The following is a 20,014-nucleotide window of genomic DNA, read 5'->3' on the forward strand; positions in this document are numbered from 1 at the left end:
AGCGCATGAAAATTGAGCTTTTTATTTGACATTGTGGTCATGTGAGGGGAAAAAAAGGTTACAAAAACTGAAAGAAAAAAAAAAAAAAACTTTATATGGAACTATGCCATGTAATGATCTGCGTGCTCTTGTGAATACAACATACAACAGAATTTATACCAGTGATGTGGATATTTACAACTTTACTTAAATGCTGTACTTGAAAAAAACTCTTTACACATAAAATGGAAATAATTGTTTACAATGCCACTTTTATTCTACAATTTCAAAAATATGACAATATATATATATATATATATATAGAAATATGCACACACACACACACACACACAACATATGTTGTTGTCTTCTATGGGTTTCCACTTGTTTCCTCAATTTGGAATGCTCTCCAACCCCATTGCAATATCTCTTAACTTTGGATTATCCATCCAGTTCACTCTGGTGGCAAGGATTATCCCCTATAGAAAAATGTACTGTTGTCAAAAATTGTCTTGCACAGACACAAATCTACATTTGACAAAAAATTGAATAATTTAAACATGTAATCAATTAGGTCAACAATTCATTCTGTCAAGCACTTTAAATGTGAGCTGAAAGGGAATTCAAAGTAATTGGGTGCTAGTATGCGTTCATTAGATCAAACCATAAATTGACTGCATACAGTTGCTGTACCCTTAAAATGTTCTGTGATACAGCGATGACCTTCTGATGTTTCTCCATAACTGTGTCAGCTTTCTCCATGGTGCGTCTCTCCACCTCACCCTGATTCTCTCTCATCTTTTGAAGCTCATCCATCTCCTGCATCTTCTTCTTAATCAGCACTTTCAGGTCTTACAAATGAAGGAAGGGTATTACTGAGTTATTACTCTGTTGTACTCCTTTTACTTTGTTTTGAGAATGGTACTTCATGAAGTAATACTACAGTGTTGCAGGAAAAAAGAAATGCTGCCTATTACTTCATGTAGCACAATATGAAATGCTGTATGTGCAATACCATTGTACATTACAACTAGAACATTAATACAACAATATTACCAAGCCTCTCTTTCTGTAGATCTATGATTTGGTCCTGAAGTTCACGGGACTCCTACAAAAATGGAAAAGAGAAATGCTGTTAACAAACAAGAAATTATTGCTTAAATAATTAATTATATCATGAATGTAATCACCATTAAATTGGGCATTTTTAATTACTGGATCACAAATATCTACTATACATCTACTACACAAATATCAACATGAATTTGGATAACACACCTGTTGAAGTTTTCGTATTCTTGCAAATTGGCTTACACTGTGTTGAGCCAGCATCTTAATTTCCCTGTTGAAAAATTAATTAATACTTAATAATTCCATAACAATGAATAATGAATAATTCCATAACTTGCATTGATATATGTTGATGCAGAAAAAAAAGGTCTACAAACTCTGAACTTTCATCATTCTGGATTAGCTTGGCAGTGATGCTGTTCCAGATTTGCATCCTGAAACAGATCGATCATTTATAAACACCAAGACGTTTTATGCAATGTTATCTGAGATCAGTGTTACAGTATGGAAATGCTGTAATGCTTATATTTGATGCAATCTAGGAAAACCCTTCACATGGTGCACTCAAAAGTCCTTGATTTCTGCTCCGTTTCAACCATCTCTGGTGAAATTCCACCAACTTAAGATTCTGATACCAGTCTAGCAACATTCTGGACACTGTCTCCTAGCAAAATCCTGGATACCATCCTCACAAAATCTTGGATGTTGCTAGGATGGTATCAGAATCATTGGTACCAAGTTTTCCCGATCGCATCACATATTCTAGTACTGAAGCAACACAAGCATGAAAACTTTATCCACAAAGAGTCATTTTCCCACCCTCTTTGCATAAGGAAAACCCTTTTCCCTCCAAAAGCAGAATGTTCCTTGACAGGAAATAATGCACAGCACATAATCTTTAGTAGAGTTGAACAGTACAGTTTCATTGAATTATTCACAAATTGCTTAAAGGTATGATGCAGGGTCTTTGGCATGTCCAATCTGGAAGTCTGTGATGAGAGGGGGAGGTAATTTGCCATTCTCCAAATAATGACATCATCAGCTGTTTATTGGTGAATGTGAGCCATCATGGGCTACATCCAAAGGTTGACAAGCGGTGTTGCCTTGACCACAAATGGATAGATGTTCAAAAGTAGCTGGCAAATGTGCCACATTCTTCATAGGTACCTGTTCAATGCCAGTGTTTGGTTGAAGAGTTGTGTTCTTTCTTCTTCCAGTCCCTCCTCATACATTGATCTAAAGGTATGTAGAACACATGTATGGGTCAATTTGAAATATTCAGATTCAAATATACAGTTGAAAGAGTTGATATAAGCATACTTACACATCTGCATCATCACCAACCAGTTTTTTATTACTGCCTGTACAAGAGATGCCAACATAATATTAATAACCATATACATTTTTTCTGACAAGGGTCAAATACAATGTAAAGAAATATATAAAGGCTCTTGAAAACTATGTTATCACGAACAAAACACTGAATCTTTACATTATTGCAAAAGTCCATACCCAAGTTGGCCTGTACCATCATTTCAAAACATTGGTTTGAGATGGTCTCTTTCATCCTGAGGAGAACATATTAGAATGTTAACTATAATTATAATTAATGTATAATGTTAAGTTACGTCTTTATGATGAAAGAGTAACATTGAATACAACCTCACTAAGTTACGTCTTTATGATGAAAGAGTAACATTGAATACAACCTCACTAAATCGACAGCTGTTACAGTATCTGGGATGGTGGCAGGTGAGCAGCCACTGAATGCTCCAGTTTCCTTATCTTGTAAAACGCCTTCCAGCTGTTTACAGCCGTCCATTGTGGCCTGCAAGAAACATCATTCAAGACATGTAAACAACCCATAGACATAATCTAGTCAAGAAGTTGTGTGATGAACCAGACATAGAGAATCTAGCATCACAGACAAGTATTTTACCAGTTTATCCTTGTCTATACATTTTGTAGATGTTTCAATAAAAAGACATGACTTGGAAAGCTAAATTTAATTCTGAGCAGGTATTCTCTGGCTAACCATCGTTTTTCTGATTAGGTTATTGCTTGACTATGATAGGTGAAGTTCGCTGGCTCTTAACCAGTTAACGTTAACATTCGAATACTAGTTAACGTTGTCCCCACAAAAAACTTAAACAGAACCTAAACGCATGGTCAACAAGCATAGCATAATGCGTAGTAAATCTACCGAAAGGTTTAAATCGATAAAAGAGGTAAACATACCGAATTCTCGAAGAGCAACGTTAGAACAACAAAGCTAGCCCGCAGAGCTAACTCACAACTCGAAATCGACCGCCAGGAAATGCAAACACAGATCACGTGACACGCTGCTACAGCCCAGCCTTATTTATAACGCCAGAATAAAGGTATACGGTGTCGGTGCAGTCGGCGGCGGTCATGGTTTTACCACAGGAAAAGTCGCTTAGCCATATCACTTTTAGGTAATTTTATTTTATTTACATATTGTCTAATTTTGCGTTGTTGCTATAACACTTTTACTATTACTTGTGTAGCAATTAATGACAAATCGATGAGATGTTCATTGTCTGGTGGGGATCAGATAATGTTAATGTCACATCACTTGTGCTTCATAAACTGACATTGAAAGTGGAGTAAGCTAACGGTATGTATAAGTACGTTAGCGCGTTTATTTTATTTTGTGGATTATCCCCACAGTATGGCAAACGTAGAGTAGCCTACTCAGTAGTGTTCAAGCGAAATGCTGTATTCAAATATGTTTTACGGGGTGTATAATCTTAATCATGGATAAGTACACTTTGTAGCTAAGCTTGTTAGCCAACCAGTCGATTAGCTAAATGCTTTCACCCTTGACGGCTTGAGGATTGCTCTCTAGTTTTAAATGGTCTAAAGCTGTATTATCCAAAACGCTGCATCTCAGTAGCGCATCTAGCTATTGACTAACCGCATCCTCAGCATCCATAGGCTGCTATACCATAAGTCATACCATTACAATGTGCCGCAACTAGCTGACTGAATTTGTCCTCTAATACTATTTCGTGACAACAGCTCCATCTTCAGGTGGTAAAGCGAGATCTTTTTTTTAACCCGGAAGAAGAATAACGAGGTCGCCATGGGAAGCAAAGTTAGTGGCAAGATGGCTGCCGCTGGACGGGTCGTTCAGGTAAAGAGTAGGGGAAATGTTGAAAAAATGTATTAATGAAACTCACCAGGATTCTTTCAGTGTTTGTGACTGGTTGAATGGCTGTTGTTTAAAGCGGTGTTGGTTACATGGTTAAATAACCCTTAGTTGTCGTTTATTTTGTGTATTTGTCAGTGTCTAAATGCCCTTGTCACACAGCGGGTAGCTTCTAACGTTAGTTGACTGCTGCTCGCCAGCCAGCTATGTCTGGTTTGACCATTTAACGTAGGCTACAGGTGATTACTGTTATGAAATGTGGCGTGGCTCTACCTGCCGTGATGCACTGCAATTTTCATTTAATAATGGCACTGGTAAAGCAAAATAACTGTAGTTCCCAAGACCTTCCTTGTCTAGTAGTAGTGGCTTGCTCTTAGTACTTTTTGCTGTCATCGATTACCACTGCACTGACGAAAGTACCGGTGTTGCACCAAATTCTGTTTCTGTGACCTGTCGAATTTTGTGACTCTAGAGGGCGCTGTTTTATTTGAGTCTATGAATGTACTGAGCTGTACTGACACACTGATGAGGCAATTATTGCATGAGGCAACAATTGTTATGTATATAATTCTTCTAATAAACTTTGTACATTTTTGAAACATGGAACATTGACTGGGTGTGGGTGTATTATTCTAGAGTAGAGCTAAAGCCTACCCCTCACCACTCCTGTGAACAGATGGACTTCAGCAGGACAGATCACATATTTTGATAGGCTACTGTCAAATTATGTCACTGTAACTGCAGAAAAAAATGCTGTGGAGGTCACAAACTGCCTCCTTAAGTTTGTATATCAGTTTGAGGTCCCAAAAAGTATATTAACAGACAATAGCAAGGAGTTTGTCAATGTAAATAAAGTGTTTGCTGATGTCAATGACGATGTACAATATCAGTCCATTTCTGCAGAGTTATAGTGGGGTAACATTAATTTGACAGTAGGCCTATGATATGTGACCTGTCCTGCTGAAGTCCACCTCTTCACTGGAGTGGTGGGGTAGGCTTTAGCTCTACTCTATAGAGATATATGCTCCATGTTTCAAAGATGTGCAAAGTGTATTAGAAGAATTATACATATAACAGAATTGCCTCATCAGTGTGTCAGTATAGCTCAGTACATTCATAGACTCATAAAACGGCATCCTCTAGAGTCACAAAATTCGACAGGTCACAGAATTTGGTGCAACACCGGAACCTAGATGACCACTGGCTTTTGTTGAGACAAATAAACGTACCGGTAATGTGACATTCCTGTCCAAGAGAGCACTCCACTCATTGCAGTGCTATACAGTTTCTTTCCAATATCTTTGGTAATAACTTGAGACCTAATGAGATATATATAGTTAATATTATGACGGTATCATTAAATAATGCTGATTTTCTTGTATGATTTTATTTTTCAGGCCGTGCGACCACACGCACCCTTAATCAAATTTCCCAATAGAAAAGGTATACCAAGACCAAATGGTGAGTTTTGTTTAGCACTAGGCCTTTGAGCTCTCTGCCAGTACATTAAAATCTCCTTTATGTCGGCGTAAGACAGTTGGCTGGTGTGGTCTTACATTTGGATGGCTTTCAGAAATGGACACTGCAACTCTTCTGTACCATGTAATTGTCAGCCACTAGACTAGAGTCTGACTGTTACAACCAGTCAGGAAGATAACAGTTGAATCACATGAGTGAACTACTGTGGCAATGTCTGATGGAAGTTAACTATAAACGTAGAGCAATGTATCAACACAATACCTTGATCTTGTGAAAATATAGTAGGTATTAATAACGTTAGTGTTTTTAACACAACCTTGTACTATGCCTGTATGAACAGTTCAAGAAGCACTGAAAGTGGTTGCTGCCAGTCTTGCCCCAGACACGTCCCCAAGTTCAACACCATTACCACCAGTACTACCACCGCCAAGACCACCTGGACCCGTTAGTCGATTACCTGGGACCCCAGATACGATTGCCGTAGTTAAGGATCTTCCACAAAGGTATCGCAGGAGGGTAGTCACAGATGAAGAAATGGAGTATATTCAGGTCAGTGCATTGGCTGCTGTTTTGATGTTCTGTTTTTTGATATGACAACTTTGGAGGCATGCCCCCTTTACTATTCCTAAAGTAATTATTTTTGCATATCTACTGAAAATTCAGTAGAATTATTCTATTCTATGTAGTTCATATCATCAATAGTAGATTAATAGTCTCCTGTGTAGGTGTATGAGACTAATAGTCTGTGTCTGTCTGTGTGTGTGTGTGTGTGTGTGCACTGCTCAAAATAATTAAGGGAACACTTACAGTTTTCCACAATTGTTAAAACACATTTTTTTTAAACCTTCCACCCTTTTCTCCATTCTCAAACTACATTCACAAAATCTCAGAGTACCGATCCAGTGTATGATGGAAGTGTTCCCTTAATTTTTTAGCAGTATATATATCAATTTAAGTAGAAGATTTGTTCAATACACACATCTTTGGACAACACTGATGTGCCTTGTACTGGTCACAATAAAAGGCCACTGTGAAATGTGCAACACATTGCCACTGATGTCACAAGTTTTGGGGAGCATGCAATTGGCATGCTGACTACAAGAAAATCCACTAGAGCTGTTGCCCATGAACTTAATGTAAAATAACCTGCTTAAATTTGACCAAATGTTATACAATTTGAGTAAAATAAACTCTGTGTGCATAGAAGTCTGAGATATTTCACTAGCCACATTTACATGGACAGTTTATTTTTTCGTCATTATCGATTAAACTATTCCGATTGAATAATGTGTGCCGTCTGTTTACATGGGGAACGTCCTATTCCGACCAGGTGCTCTCAAGCGCTTTAGAATCTTTGATCGAAATAGCCGTTGTTGCCTACTTTTCTTTAAGAAGATACAGCAGTCAATCCGAAATTAAAATTCTGATCGGACCAGGAATTTTCATTCCGATTGAGATGTTTATATGACAATTATTATTCAGATTGAGCCGTTATTCTGTTTCTAATCAGAATAAAAGTGTCCATTTAAACATGGCTACTTTAACCTATGTGCTGCCCTTACATATTTGAATATGTTCACTCAAAATACATTGGCATGTCTATCTGAAATAAAACAAGACGGCTATATGGAGAGAGAAAAAAAAATCACACACCTGTTTGTTCTTTTTTCTGTTTTCCTCACAGCGCGGTGGACCAGAGTGACACCAAGAATCAGCAATATCTACCAGAGTCCTTACTTTATCATTTGTTTTCTGTTTTATGTTGCCTAATTTTATTCCTCAACATATGAGGACTCCTCAACAACTGAGGCTGCCACCTTTCATCCTACAAATTGCAGAGAAAACAAACATTTAATTTTTATTTGTGAAAATGTACATACAAATATTTTTAAAGATGTAGATATTTTACTGGATTGTTTTACTTGTTGGTTCATGGACTGTGTTCTTCCACCTAAATCTTAACCTAAGGAGAGGTTGAGTATCTTGAAGCCTATGGTGACAGTCCTGCTCTGGGAAAAGCCAAGCAAATTCCAGTTCTCGCAGATGTACATCTTGCCATCTCTGCTCCTCATCCAAAGCTGTTTTGTCTGCAAGCGCACATGTTGCTAATTATTACTCCCTCACAGTTCGCTCAACTTCAATCCAACCTAGTTCAACTAAGTCAGGCAGGCAAAACCTCTACACGCCCTGTAAAGTCTGACTGCTGCTGGAATGGTAATAGACTGAATGTTGGGACTGAAGTTCTCCACTATTAAAAGTATTTAATATGTTGAGTTTTTCCCCCACATTTATTTGACTTGGCCAACTATATGTTTGAAGATGTTTCTGTGTGTACTCTAAATACACTGTAAGCACAGTACAGCCTGTACTGTGAACAAGATGTAGCTAATACTACATGTCTGTACTCACTATCTAGAGTGCATGTCCTGGTGATGAAATGTAGAGGTTCTGGGGGCTCACTGGGTCATGTTTGGTGGGATCCATTTCATATAAGAACACTGTTTTACCAAAACACAAATTAGGAGGTGCTAAGAGTAATTGCAAGTTTGCATTATGTTTAATTGTTTGGGGTCCTACCATGGCTGTGGGTAGCAGGTTAGTTCCAAGATAAGTCCTTTTGTCTTTATTTAGAGCTTGGTTTCTATACCGTGTTTGAGTGTTACAGAATCTGTTGTTAACAGAATCTGTTGCTTTAGAAGGAAATGTTTTCTGACAAGGCCAAGCTGAAACGGACCACGTCAAACGTGAGCCCAGAGGAAATATAGTGAGTCAGATGGAGAAAGTGACAGTTGTTTTAGTTACTCAGGTTTTTTTTTTTGTGGCAGACTTGAAAAACACACTTGCACACAATAGAATGACAATTTCCAGAGATTTATTCCTGGATATGTACACCAAGTATTAAAGTACAACAGAAAATACAAAATAATGCTAACCAAAAGGGGAAAAGTTATGTACACATTATATAAACAATAAAGATTTCCATTCAAATAGTTCAAATATTAAATGTACTGATTGTCTATATTTCTGAATATACATTTAAAGTATTTGTTGGTATTATTCACATATATATTTTTCATTTTTATTTCTCAGACTTTTTACTCAATCTCCATCTCAAATGAAAATTGACATTTAGTGCCTACTCACTAACAAAACTACAAAACATTTCACTGAAATATCTACATTTACAAGATCTCAAGGGGTTGCTGAAAGCTTTACATGTCAATAAATTTCAAACCCATCTTTTGTGAACTTCAAAAAGATACGGACCATGAGTAGAATGTGATTTGCACAGCTTAAAACTTTGCCATTTAACCACAACTCAGCGCAAGGTTGCAGGAGCTGCTCTAGCTACCTTATCCACATACATACTGTTCCAGTACCTCTACATGTGTGATGTTGAAAGAAGAAAACAAAAACCGAGAAAAATGAGAAACACTGATATACAAGAGGAAGGATTAAAAACAACTTTTCTTTGCACGCACCAAATCCAGCTCTTACACATTTTTTCATATAGTCCCCAACGTGAATAGCATTAACTATCTTAATCCCATACAACGCAAGAAAATTATCTACGGGTTATGTTTATCTGGCTGTACCTTTAAAATTTGTTCACAGGGTATGATGGCATGTCATCCTCATGTAGCATGTTTTTATGACAGTCAGAATCTAACTGCCTTCCAAAGAATCAATATATCGATATAAGTTTTAGCTCAAAAACAGCCCAAGGGTAAAATATGACTCATGCAATACAAAGAAAGAACCCATGCCAAACATATAGTGGGACTGAAGCCCAATATGGACATTCTGCAAGGGACAACTTTAAGATTTAGATTATGCTGTGTGTTTGTGTCCAGATCTTTTAAAATAGGGCTGATATCACATCTCTGTAATGTGCTCATGAAACACCAACTGCCTTAGTAAAAGAACCAGTGACCAGCCATTCTGACCAGAACACAACCTCATCATATTGATTAGTATTTAGCAATCTGACTCAATCTCCTAATCACAACAGACATTAATTAGTTGTTTTAAAAGTTGACATTATCTTGTGAGTTAATGTGATTCAAACGCATGTGCCATATTGAACAATATATTAACACTTTTTACAGAATTGCAAAAAAAAAAAAAAAAACTCAATAGTGGTTTTTGAGGGAAAGGAGTGGTTGCATGCGTGGTTTAGATGAATAATCATAAAAATACAAAACAAACACAAAAAAGAAAAGGAAAGACACAAACAAAAAGCAAAATGGTAAACAGAGAAAATGTTTTAACAGGACATCTATACATATCTACAAATTATTGCCTCAGGACCATAACAGTAATTGAAAGTTTTTAGTTTTTGCATCAGCAATTCCCTTAATAAGTACGTGTGATTTTACAAACTCAAGGTTGTTGCCATAATTTGTCACAGAATTTCTGAGCTGCATCATGGTGAAAATGGTTTGTGATGTTACTAGTACAAAAATGGTATAGAGAAGTACTATATGGCTTAAGAGAGAAAGCTTGACATGCAACATGCACTTTGATCCTCCGAAATTAAGTTCTCAATGTCTGCATAGACGAATGCCATAAATTAATAATATGTATGGTTACAGATGGGTAACTACTGCTTTGTCTGAAACAAATCCAAAAATGTGTATCCACCCCCCACACACACGCCGTCACTTTTCAAACCAATACAACTTCACAACCTAAAATACAAACACCTAACAGGTTATCCACCCTTTCCCCCCTTGGTAATACTGAATACAGATAACATATGCAGCTGCATTAAAACATAATACTGACCAAGTTCCAGTGACAAAAAGTCTCAATCACAATCTTGTCCTGCTAATTAGTTCCTGACGGACATCACTGGGAACCTTTAACAATTGCAAGATGGATTACCACATGGTGTTAATGATGGCAACCACTTGCAACATGTCATTGCCAAAGGGAAAAAAACAAGGGATGCAAAGGCCCATGATGGTAGCCAATGTAGCCATATGGTTTCTGTACAAATATTTGACATTCTTGACATTTGTACTGAAGACTCTGCTGTCAAGATACAAAGTAAGATTCTCCTTGGGCAGGTGAATGTTACCTGTGAATCAAAAAACTTCCAAAAAAACTCCAAGACACTTTCAGTGACACATCCACACACAAAAAGCTTTTAGTGGTAATTGTATGATGCCCTCAAATCGTGCAAGTTGTTGAAAACGAACACCTGCCCATTTCAAATACTACTAATCCAAACAGCCCCAAACAAAGCATATATTGTGCTTTGCAGAGAGGAAGATCTCAATGGTATAGTACACCTAATCAGGAACAAATCACACCAGGAACTCACGGCTATTTATAAGGACAGATATGAAATTGTTCATTATAAAACATTGCACTTTACCAAATCACAAAACTCTTGTGGCCCCTATGTGGTATTGGTAAAAAAAAATTGCAGACAAGCTAGCATGCATGCATCCACAGGAAGAAAAACAAGGAGCAGGACATGAAACGACTCAGCCAAAAAAGTGCTCTTCTCTCTTGTGTAGTCTTGACCGCTGAGGCTCTTACTGCATTGAATACAAAAAATCCTGACATATAAAATGCTACATTAGCCAAGGCCTAGTCTGTCTAGGTGTGTGTAAACACTGACATATCTAGGAGAAAAAAAAAAAACATTCCAATTACAAAACAAATGAAAAACTAACAAAAACAAATGCAGTTTCTGGCAACATCTAACTTCAGATAATGCCAGAGAGAAGCAGAGGGATGACAGACAAATGACTCACCAGACATTAACAAGGATTATGAAGGAGTACAAAGAATCTAAGGCCAGGTCAAATAAATGGCTATATAAACTCTTGAGAAATCAAGACTTTTTCTTGTTCTATACAATAAAAGACATCACTGATGTCATAATATATAACAAAATGAAAAAAAAAAAAAAAAAATGTATACGTATACGTATATAGACTTATACTTTTTTTTCCATTTAAAAAAAAAATCTGAATCACTTTCAGTGAGTCTATGTACATGGTTTGTACACTGTGGTGTATGCAGAATGATAATAAGAGTGTGTGTGTGTGTGTGTGTGTGTGTGTGTGTGTGTGTGAGAGAGTGAGAAATAGAGAGAGAGTGTTTGTGTGTGTGTGTGTGTGTGTGTGTGCACACTACTCAGACTGCAGCGCTGTGTGTTGATGTTGGTGATGGTGCCGTGCATGTGGGCCCATGAACCCGTTGGGCTCGGCCGTGGCCAGGCCACTGAAGTCTGTGACTGACACCGCCATCTTGGCTCCAGTGATGCGGTGTGCCCTCCGGCTTCCATCGAAGTCCACTCCGAGACTGGCCACAGACACGTCCCCCATGAACGCGTCTGGGCCCAGCGTCATCTTCATCCTCTTGGGGGGACGCTCGCAGTCCTTGACCCCGCTGCTTCCCCGACCCCCACACGCACTCATGGGTCCCAGGTCTGAGCGGTAGAACCCCCCCTCCAGCAGGCCGAGGCACTCCGATTCTCCGCTGGGGCCGAAATCCAGCGGCTCCTCGTGGTTTAGTGGCCGGTGTATGCTCTCCAGGGGTGGGAAGTTGTAGGAGTCTAGACAGTTTGAGTCATTCTGGTTGCAGACAGTGGCCACGCTGTTGCTAAGGGCTGCAGAAGGTAAAATAGATTATGAAAAACACATAAATAAGCCCCCCCTAAGCCTAGTACCATAAAGACTTCTTGTAGCACTATAAATATTTATGCATAAAGCGTGTGGAAAAAAATACCAACAAAATCTAGAGCCGTGGATAACACATTGGAAATAATTGATCAAATGTTTAGTAGCACGGTTCAGTAATGCCCGGAACGATGGACCAGAGGGCAAGGATTCACAACCACAGATCAATTAACACAAGATTTTTACTTACATTTTATAAGTTGTATTTCAAATGTACAGTTAACAAAGGTGTGGTCAGGTACACTACGGATTATCAATGAGCGCCTGAAGGACTGAGAGCTCACCTGTGAGGTCGCTGGCCGTGATGGAGTTGAGGAGGCCTAGCTGCTGCTCGGCACTAGGCTCCAACCGGCCACTGGCTCCCACTGAGCACACGGACGACGTGGTGTCGGCCAGACCCTCAGCCTCGTCCACCAGTCTGTCCATTAAATCACTGCGGAGAAGGAAACAATATTTTGTTAATCACTCGAGTGATTCATTCATCCACTCCAACAAACACACATTGATGGCTACTGATGATGGACAAGCTCTTACAGGAGACGGAGATGTTCAGCCCAAACTTTCAGAAATGTGAATGCTGAAGTGGATACTCACGTGACACCAGGGTAACTGCTGTATTTTTTCTTTCCAAAGCGGTTCTGCTGTACGAAATAATCAAAGCGCTCCGATTTTTTCCACATGTAGTAAAAAGCCACACATTCTGCAACTGTTCGTGTCGTCACCTGTAACGAGAACATTGAAAAAGGGGATTAAAAGAACTGAAGCAAGAGTCAAAACCCCTTCCAGTAGTGTGACAAACGGAATGGTGGAACATACCTTGTGTTTTTGTATGAGGTGAAAGTTCTTCTCATATATTTGCAGTGCATGCTCAAAGTTTCTGCATTCGTCTTCAGACCAGGGTGGTGACTCTTCTATATACACATACATGAAAACAATTACTGTAGTATCACTTTAATGGCTTTTGTATTCATAACAAACAGTTGAAGTTATCTTCTCTCTTATCAGAACAAAAGAAAAAAGTATACCTTTAGAAGATTTCAAATTACTGCAGTATCGTTCCAAGGCTTCATGTGTATTGTAGTTACATTTCACAAGTTCATACAAAGCCTGAATAGAAAAACAGAGGTTAAGTTTATTGATGGAAAGGCAAGATTTGTGTAGAAGCTTAAAGATTAGTTTACAAACAGATTTCTATGCTGTAGATTCCACAGTAATAAGTATTAATAGCACTGAGGTGTCAGCAAAAATACAACAGTAAAGTTAACCAACATTCTGACTATTTTGTTGTACTTTGTAAATATTACACAGTCTCAACTATTTTTTTATTTATTTAGTACCGTAGTACTACTTAGTTTGGCCTGGTTAATGAACCCCAATTTAATCAACTACTATATGATTACTTTACAAAGTTTACATCTCATCTTGATACTAAAGATGAACTTAAATACTTAGCTTAATATTTCAACATCTAAAATAGTAAAAGGGTGAAATGCATACCTGTTCGTTATCGCGTACATGTCCTTTACATTCACCATTGTCTGATATCCCTTCTGTAGTACGGGACAATGCTTGGGACAAGAATTCTTTCACTTTACTCTCTGACAGGAATCCAGGATTCCACAGTAACTGGTCCTCCTCCTCATACACTGAAGACAAAACAAAACACATGGTTCCCATTATATTAGTGGTCTAAAGCAGTGTTTCTTAACTGGTCTTGCTTTGGGACCCACAATTTCCCATGTTCATTAAGTCGCGACCCCTATATTTTTTTAGCGATCAAGCCAACGGATACATTGAGCTTCATCGTAAGACACCGAAAGTGCCTGTAGGCCTACCACTTTGGAACATGCTAATGTTTGGCATTACATTTGTGAAATCTTCAAAACCTGATGTCACCTTTCAAAGTACTTGACAGGTTTGTTTTTGACAGGGGTGCTTTGTTTGAATGTGGCATTTTCTCTCATTTGCCAGCAATTCAGTGAACACTGGACACTGGGGTTTCTGTCCCATTTTGTCTCAATTTAAGTGAAACCATATCCTACTTCAAATATTCAGGGTCGTAGCCTACTTGCGTTTACCGGTAAAATTATGCATGACCGAATGATGTCTAACATGACCGGTCAAATAAACAGTGTCTATGTCCATGGCTATGACTGACCCACCAGTTAAGAAACACTGGGCTAAAGTATACACTTTATACTAAATCTTTTCTTCCCTGATGCTCAGAAAATGGTCTTTGGTTATACTATATAACACTGATTCAATATTAGCTCAAAACCCACCTTTTTCATCTTCTCCATAACTGCAGATTCCAGTGGGTACTTCAGCTTGGTACTGAGATCCAACCATTATCTCCTGAAAAGACAGAACCAGTTTGAGAGTAGAAAAATAAGCGGCTTGCTCTGTATAAAAACTGACCTGCCATGAGAAGAACAGAAGAAAATCAGACGCACCTTTCTCGAGTCTTCAGGGCTTGGGCCATCTTCCTCTCCCTCAGATTCCTTATCTCCATCATATGTAGCGTTAGCTAAACACAAGAACCATGCCGTTTCACAATCACTACATTTCATAAATGTGTACATAGTGTAATGAGAAATATCAAACTATCAAAATATGTAGCACAAATCAATTCTTGAAAATATCTATACAAAATAATTAATGATGAATTTATCTGACAAACGGTCAACATTATAATATAGTCAACCAAAGTTCTCAGCCTCCTTGGAATTGAGTAATAATGCAGCCTATTTGAATATCGTCAAACACTACTCACATCTGAGTGTTCTAGGGAAGAAATCTGTGGTTTCATGAGAGGTCACTGACGGTGTCAAGTCATCAGCAGAGGATTGAGTCTCTTCTTCATAGTCCCCTGACAGCAGGTCCTTAGCTATTTCCTCCTGAAAATCCAAAACATTTATTACAAATTTAATTACAGTGAATTATTGACTCTAATGACACATTCAATGACTTCCATCAAAGCAACTACATATCTGAATTGAACCCCCACAATTAATTTCATGATTTTTTTTTACCCCCATGTCTCATGTATCCCAACCTACATCATCATGGTATGGGTCGAATAGCTCACCTTATCTAGTGTCATATCTGGCAGCTCATCTGTAAGTTCACCAGATGAGCTGTCCATACTGGATCCTGCTCCAGTACTGACGGACGGTTCATAGCGATACATCGCCAAAAGTTCCTCCAGTGGCATGTTGCCCTCCTGTTGAAATTAATACAAATATGACTATTGTCTTTGTGGGGCTGAGCTGGGTAGAGGATAGTCTATGCCATTGGTTCTGTAGAATACTTTGTTTATGTTTATTTTGCGGACACTTTTATCCAAAGAGACGTACAACATAGACTAACAATAAACATTACATTATTACTCAAATTAAAAGTATACAATAAAGTGAAAATGTTTCATTTATAATAATGAACTAATAATAAAAATAATAATAGAAATTATGATAATACAATATACAGTTAAGAACAAAATTATTCATACCCCTGGCAAATATTGATTCAATGTTGATTTATCGATATGTTTGTTCTGACTGAAAATGACACTACCACATGTCAATAGGTTGTAAGACAATGTGGTAGAAACATGGAATCAAAAAAAGAAGCATTTTCATCTTTTTTTAAATTTTTATGAAAAACGGCATGTCCAAAATTATTTGTGTATATATATATATATATATATATATATATATATATATATATATATATATATATAAATAATCAATGGAAACATCTTTATTTGCATGAACAACTCTCAAAATGGTTATTATAATACCTACCAAGCCTCTCCATGTCTCCACAATGACTGCACCTTTTTAACAGCAATCTGGGTTTTGAGTCAAGAGCGATTATTTGCCATCACTCTGGCCTTGTGCTCACTTTTTTGACGGATTGAGGTCTGGACTATGGCTGGGCCACTCTAAAATGTTGGTATTGTTCTCGGTTAACCATTTCTTGCCTTGTTATGTATGTTTTGGATCATTATGTGGTTTAATGGTCCAATGCCGCCTACTGGGGCAGGTCTCTCGGCAGACAGCCTGATCTTCTCCAAAATTCTTAATTTGCCCCTTGTTTTAGTGTTACCGTTTACTTTGAGAAGTTCATCACTACCCATTGTCTGAAAAACACCCAAAACTAATACATTTCTATAGCTACATTGTGGATGGTGTTTTGGTTGGATCACTTGGTCATCTTGGATGCTGATCATGGATCACGCTTCTCCAAACATGCACAACTCAGCTAAAGGGCACACCTGGACAAAGAATTTAGCTTTCGCTGAATTTTTTTTTGACCTAGGGACATGGCCTGAGATTGGCATAAAAAATAAGCATTAAATTCCAATGACACCATGTCCATTTCAATTGTGGGGGTTAGAAAAGTATTCTTTTGGAATGTTTTTCAACCAGGGGGACCTGGTGACCTTCTCAAAGTAAACGGTAGCACTAAAGCAAGAGACTACACTGAGATTCTGGAGGAAAAAGGTCAGGAAGTGTGCCAAGAGACCTGCCCCAATAGGCATCATTGGACCATTAAACCATACAATGATCCAAAACATACATCCAAACAAGTCAAGAAATGGTTAACAGAGAACAATGTCATATTTTAGAGTGACCCAGCCAGAGTCCAGACCTCAATCCGTCAAAAAAGTGAGTACAAGGCCAGAGTGATGGCAAATAATTGTTCCCGTCTCAAAACCCAGATTGCAGCTAAAAAGGTGCGGTCTACAATCATTGTGGAGACATGGAGCGCCTTGGTACGTATAAGAACCATTTTGAGAGCTTTGATTGCAAATAAAGATGTTTCCAGTGATTATTTTAAAAGGGTATGAATAATTGTGGACACACCATTTTTCATAAAAATGTTGAAAAAGATAAAAACGCTTATTTTTTGGATTCCATGTTTCTACCACATTGTCTTACAACCTATTGGCATGTGGCAGTGTCATTTTCAGTCAGAACAAACATATTGGTCAAGAGAAAAATCAACATAAAATCAATAGTTGCCAGGAGTATGAATAATTTTGTTCTTAACTGATATATATAAACATAAAATATACAATATATAAACATTACAGCATTCCCAAGTTCAAATAACAGCTACAAGAATACAACTGAATGATGAGACATGGTTTTGTGGAGTTACCTTTTCTAAATCAGCTATTTCAGAGCGGAAGTTCCTCTCGCCCTCTATCGTCTCCTCCTCTTCCAATGTTCTTTCATCATCATATTCATGGACTAACATGTCTGCTGTTGGGTCAAAGTCATGGTCTTCTGAAGATAAAGACCCAACTGTAGGGAGAAAATAATACTTTAGTTTTAAATGAGAAGTAATGACTTTGGACTATACTCAAATAGGTTTCATGCTAATAACCTATGATAAAACAGAGACATCCGCATTTCATTAACGTTAGTGGAATCTCAGAAAAGAGGTATTTCCCCTTACCTGGGCTCGAACTCCCGAGGGAAGCCTGTAACCACGACATGAGAATTAAATTAACAAAACATATTTTATACTTCAAGTGAATGAACTAGCCTACAATAAAGACCGAATGCACGGGATGGTTACACCAGGAAGAGGGTAAATGAAAATGAAATAATGTAGGAACAAGCGACATATTACATTTTCCGCTACACGACACGACCAAATTGCATGTCGATTACTGAAGATGTAGTTTTACTGAAGATATGCATGTTATTTCTGTACACATTTTTTCTTCTTATCAAAACAGGCAATAGATAAATAACGGTACTTAATACAGCCACTGCGGGAAATATAACTAGTCCCTCCTAGTGAGCCACTAATTGCAATAACTGGCTGGCTAGCTAGTCAGCTAGCTAATCTCGTCAAGCACAGCCGAGGCAAAAACATAAACAATCTTCCCTTTACAACGACAGTATGCCGGTTGAACGTTTCCCGGTGATGCACAAAAAACGCTTACGGTTATATATTTCTTATTTGGTCTACCAGACTCTTAATGTCCGTGACACAGTGCAGTTTAATGATGCATTTCGCATAAGATTGACGGATTTTCCTGCAGCCCGTTAGCACACAAACTTGCTAGCCGAGTAAGCTAGCTACCTAGACGCTTGATAAGGACGCAAAGGCCTAGCTAGTCCTGCTGGATTTCTTTTTTCATTCAACCATTTTAGCCTCTACCTTGCGCGATTTTGCCAATCGGCGCTGAAAATAAAAACACAACGCTAACATTTATCTAAATAATTTCTTTAACTTGAACTTAATCGTAATTAACATGTTATTTTTTGATTTAAAACCTGACATCCCTTCACAGCTTTCCCTCTTACCTCCGCCATATTGGTGCCTTTTGGCTGATAGGCTCTTACAGCTGGGTACCCGGATCTTCTCCGTTATCCAATCGGAGGCATGCGTAATATGCAGTTTACGAATTGAAATAAGACTCGACACCGACCTGTACATATTTTTATTTGTCCTGGATTTTTAGCAGTGAAAACTGTTTAAGCTCCTGTTAAAGACAAGGAAAATAAAAAATATTGCAGTTCAGTGCCTTGGAAAGGCAAGTTGCCAGTGGAATAGTAGCCTTTGGATATCATGATATCCAGATGTTTAAATGGCACATTCCTTAGAAGTTGTTGTTGTTAAGATTTTGTATTTGTTAGATGTAATAATTACAAATATTCTAATATTATACAAATTAGGCCTAAGTAATGATCGGGTATTAAAGCGAATCTGCTTCTCAAAGAAGAAATCCACACTTTAGTTCCAGCCAATTGTTTTTAGGCTACATTGCAGCAAGGTAAAATACAGAGTAGGCCTTTGAGCTTGATGAAAACCTTAATCTTAACCTTTTTGTCTGAATCCATTTACAGAATGCCGTCATTATGGGGGTAGGCCATACTCCTGGTCGATGTCATCCAGCCTCGTTGTTAAATGTCCTGGCTGTGCAGGAACCACTTAGATCTGATTCAGGGGTGTCCGTTTTGGCTTGGTGAAAGGTGGCACACACTCAAAGTCTGAAAATTATGCTCAGTGGACTCCATTAGCATCAGAGAATAGCCTACATTCAGTAGCCTACCACAATCCACAATCTCTAAAAATGCTCTATGCCATTGATTGCTGATAGAATAAATTCTCATAGCAGACACCTGTTTCTCTGGGGTGCAGGCTTGTGCAAAATTCCAGAATTGAATTGAAACTGGCTCTTAAATTCCAATTCAATTCTTGAATTTCACTTGCATGTCAATTGAGGTAGCAAACAGGAAGCAGAATTGCAATTCAAATTGTGCACAACCCTGCTGGGGTGACATGAGTTTAAGCCAGCATAGGCCTACACTATCCTACATCCAACAGTCTGTGGAGTACAACACTTTGGTCCTATCGGTTACTCTTCCAGCTTGTGCCTTAGTCTTCTACAGATAGGCATAGCCATTTACTCTGACTGACTTACAGGGTTGCCACTTGCCCATGATATTGAAAGCCCTCATCTGGTGTATGCTTCGATTCTGATGGGCTGAGAATCTTACTCTCCAGAGTAGAGTAGATCCTGCACACAGCTGAACTCTGACTCAAGGTTAACATGTTCTAAGTCCTCTGGCATGAGAAGTGGAACATGACA

The 20,014-nt window shown here is 38.2% G+C and overlaps 3 protein-coding genes across 5 annotated transcripts; 1 reads left to right on the forward strand and 2 right to left on the reverse strand.

Moving 5' to 3' along the window:
- Nucleotides 1-2: 2 nt before the first annotated feature.
- On the reverse strand, nucleotides 3-3,416 carry cenph (centromere protein H). The gene is made up of 10 exons (XM_042101049.1): nucleotides 3,289-3,416; nucleotides 2,760-2,878; nucleotides 2,563-2,618; nucleotides 2,375-2,411; nucleotides 2,218-2,286; nucleotides 1,428-1,484; nucleotides 1,258-1,321; nucleotides 1,036-1,087; nucleotides 673-830; nucleotides 3-458 (listed from the first exon to the last, which is right to left on the reverse strand). Exons 2-10 carry the CDS (start codon nucleotides 2,870-2,872, stop codon nucleotides 372-374), a joined length of 693 nt encoding a protein of 230 aa, XP_041956983.1. The 5' UTR covers nucleotides 2,873-2,878; nucleotides 3,289-3,416; the 3' UTR covers nucleotides 3-371.
- Nucleotides 3,383-7,974, forward strand: mrps36 (mitochondrial ribosomal protein S36). 2 transcript variants are annotated; one of them, XM_042101050.1, is made up of 5 exons: nucleotides 3,383-3,506; nucleotides 4,093-4,207; nucleotides 5,620-5,683; nucleotides 6,042-6,250; nucleotides 7,386-7,974. In XM_042101050.1, exons 2-5 carry the CDS (start codon nucleotides 4,157-4,159, stop codon nucleotides 7,401-7,403), a joined length of 342 nt encoding a protein of 113 aa, XP_041956984.1. In that variant the 5' UTR covers nucleotides 3,383-3,506; nucleotides 4,093-4,156; the 3' UTR covers nucleotides 7,404-7,974. The 2 variants fall into 2 exon arrangements, with proteins under 2 accessions (XP_041956984.1, XP_041956985.1); XM_042101051.1 differs by lacking the exon at nucleotides 3,383-3,506 and adding an exon at nucleotides 3,540-3,688.
- A 585-nt stretch (nucleotides 7,975-8,559) lies between these two features.
- mier3b (mesoderm induction early response 1, family member 3 b) lies at nucleotides 8,560-18,763 on the reverse strand. 2 transcript variants are annotated; one of them, XM_042101046.1, is made up of 13 exons: nucleotides 18,726-18,763; nucleotides 17,866-17,890; nucleotides 17,566-17,711; nucleotides 15,488-15,622; nucleotides 15,173-15,296; nucleotides 14,853-14,926; nucleotides 14,682-14,754; nucleotides 13,897-14,045; nucleotides 13,425-13,506; nucleotides 13,216-13,310; nucleotides 12,994-13,121; nucleotides 12,684-12,832; nucleotides 8,560-12,329 (listed from the first exon to the last, which is right to left on the reverse strand). In XM_042101046.1, exons 1-13 carry the CDS (start codon nucleotides 18,732-18,734, stop codon nucleotides 11,851-11,853), a joined length of 1,668 nt encoding a protein of 555 aa, XP_041956980.1. In that variant the 5' UTR covers nucleotides 18,735-18,763; the 3' UTR covers nucleotides 8,560-11,850. The 2 variants fall into 2 exon arrangements, with proteins under 2 accessions (XP_041956980.1, XP_041956981.1); XM_042101047.1 differs by lacking the exon at nucleotides 18,726-18,763 and adding an exon at nucleotides 18,362-18,679.
- Between the last annotated feature and the right edge of the window lie 1,251 nt (nucleotides 18,764-20,014).

The sequence above is a fragment of the Alosa sapidissima genome, chromosome 8 (assembly GCF_018492685.1).
Source record: "Alosa sapidissima isolate fAloSap1 chromosome 8, fAloSap1.pri, whole genome shotgun sequence".
NCBI lineage: Eukaryota > Metazoa > Chordata > Actinopteri > Clupeiformes > Clupeidae > Alosa > Alosa sapidissima.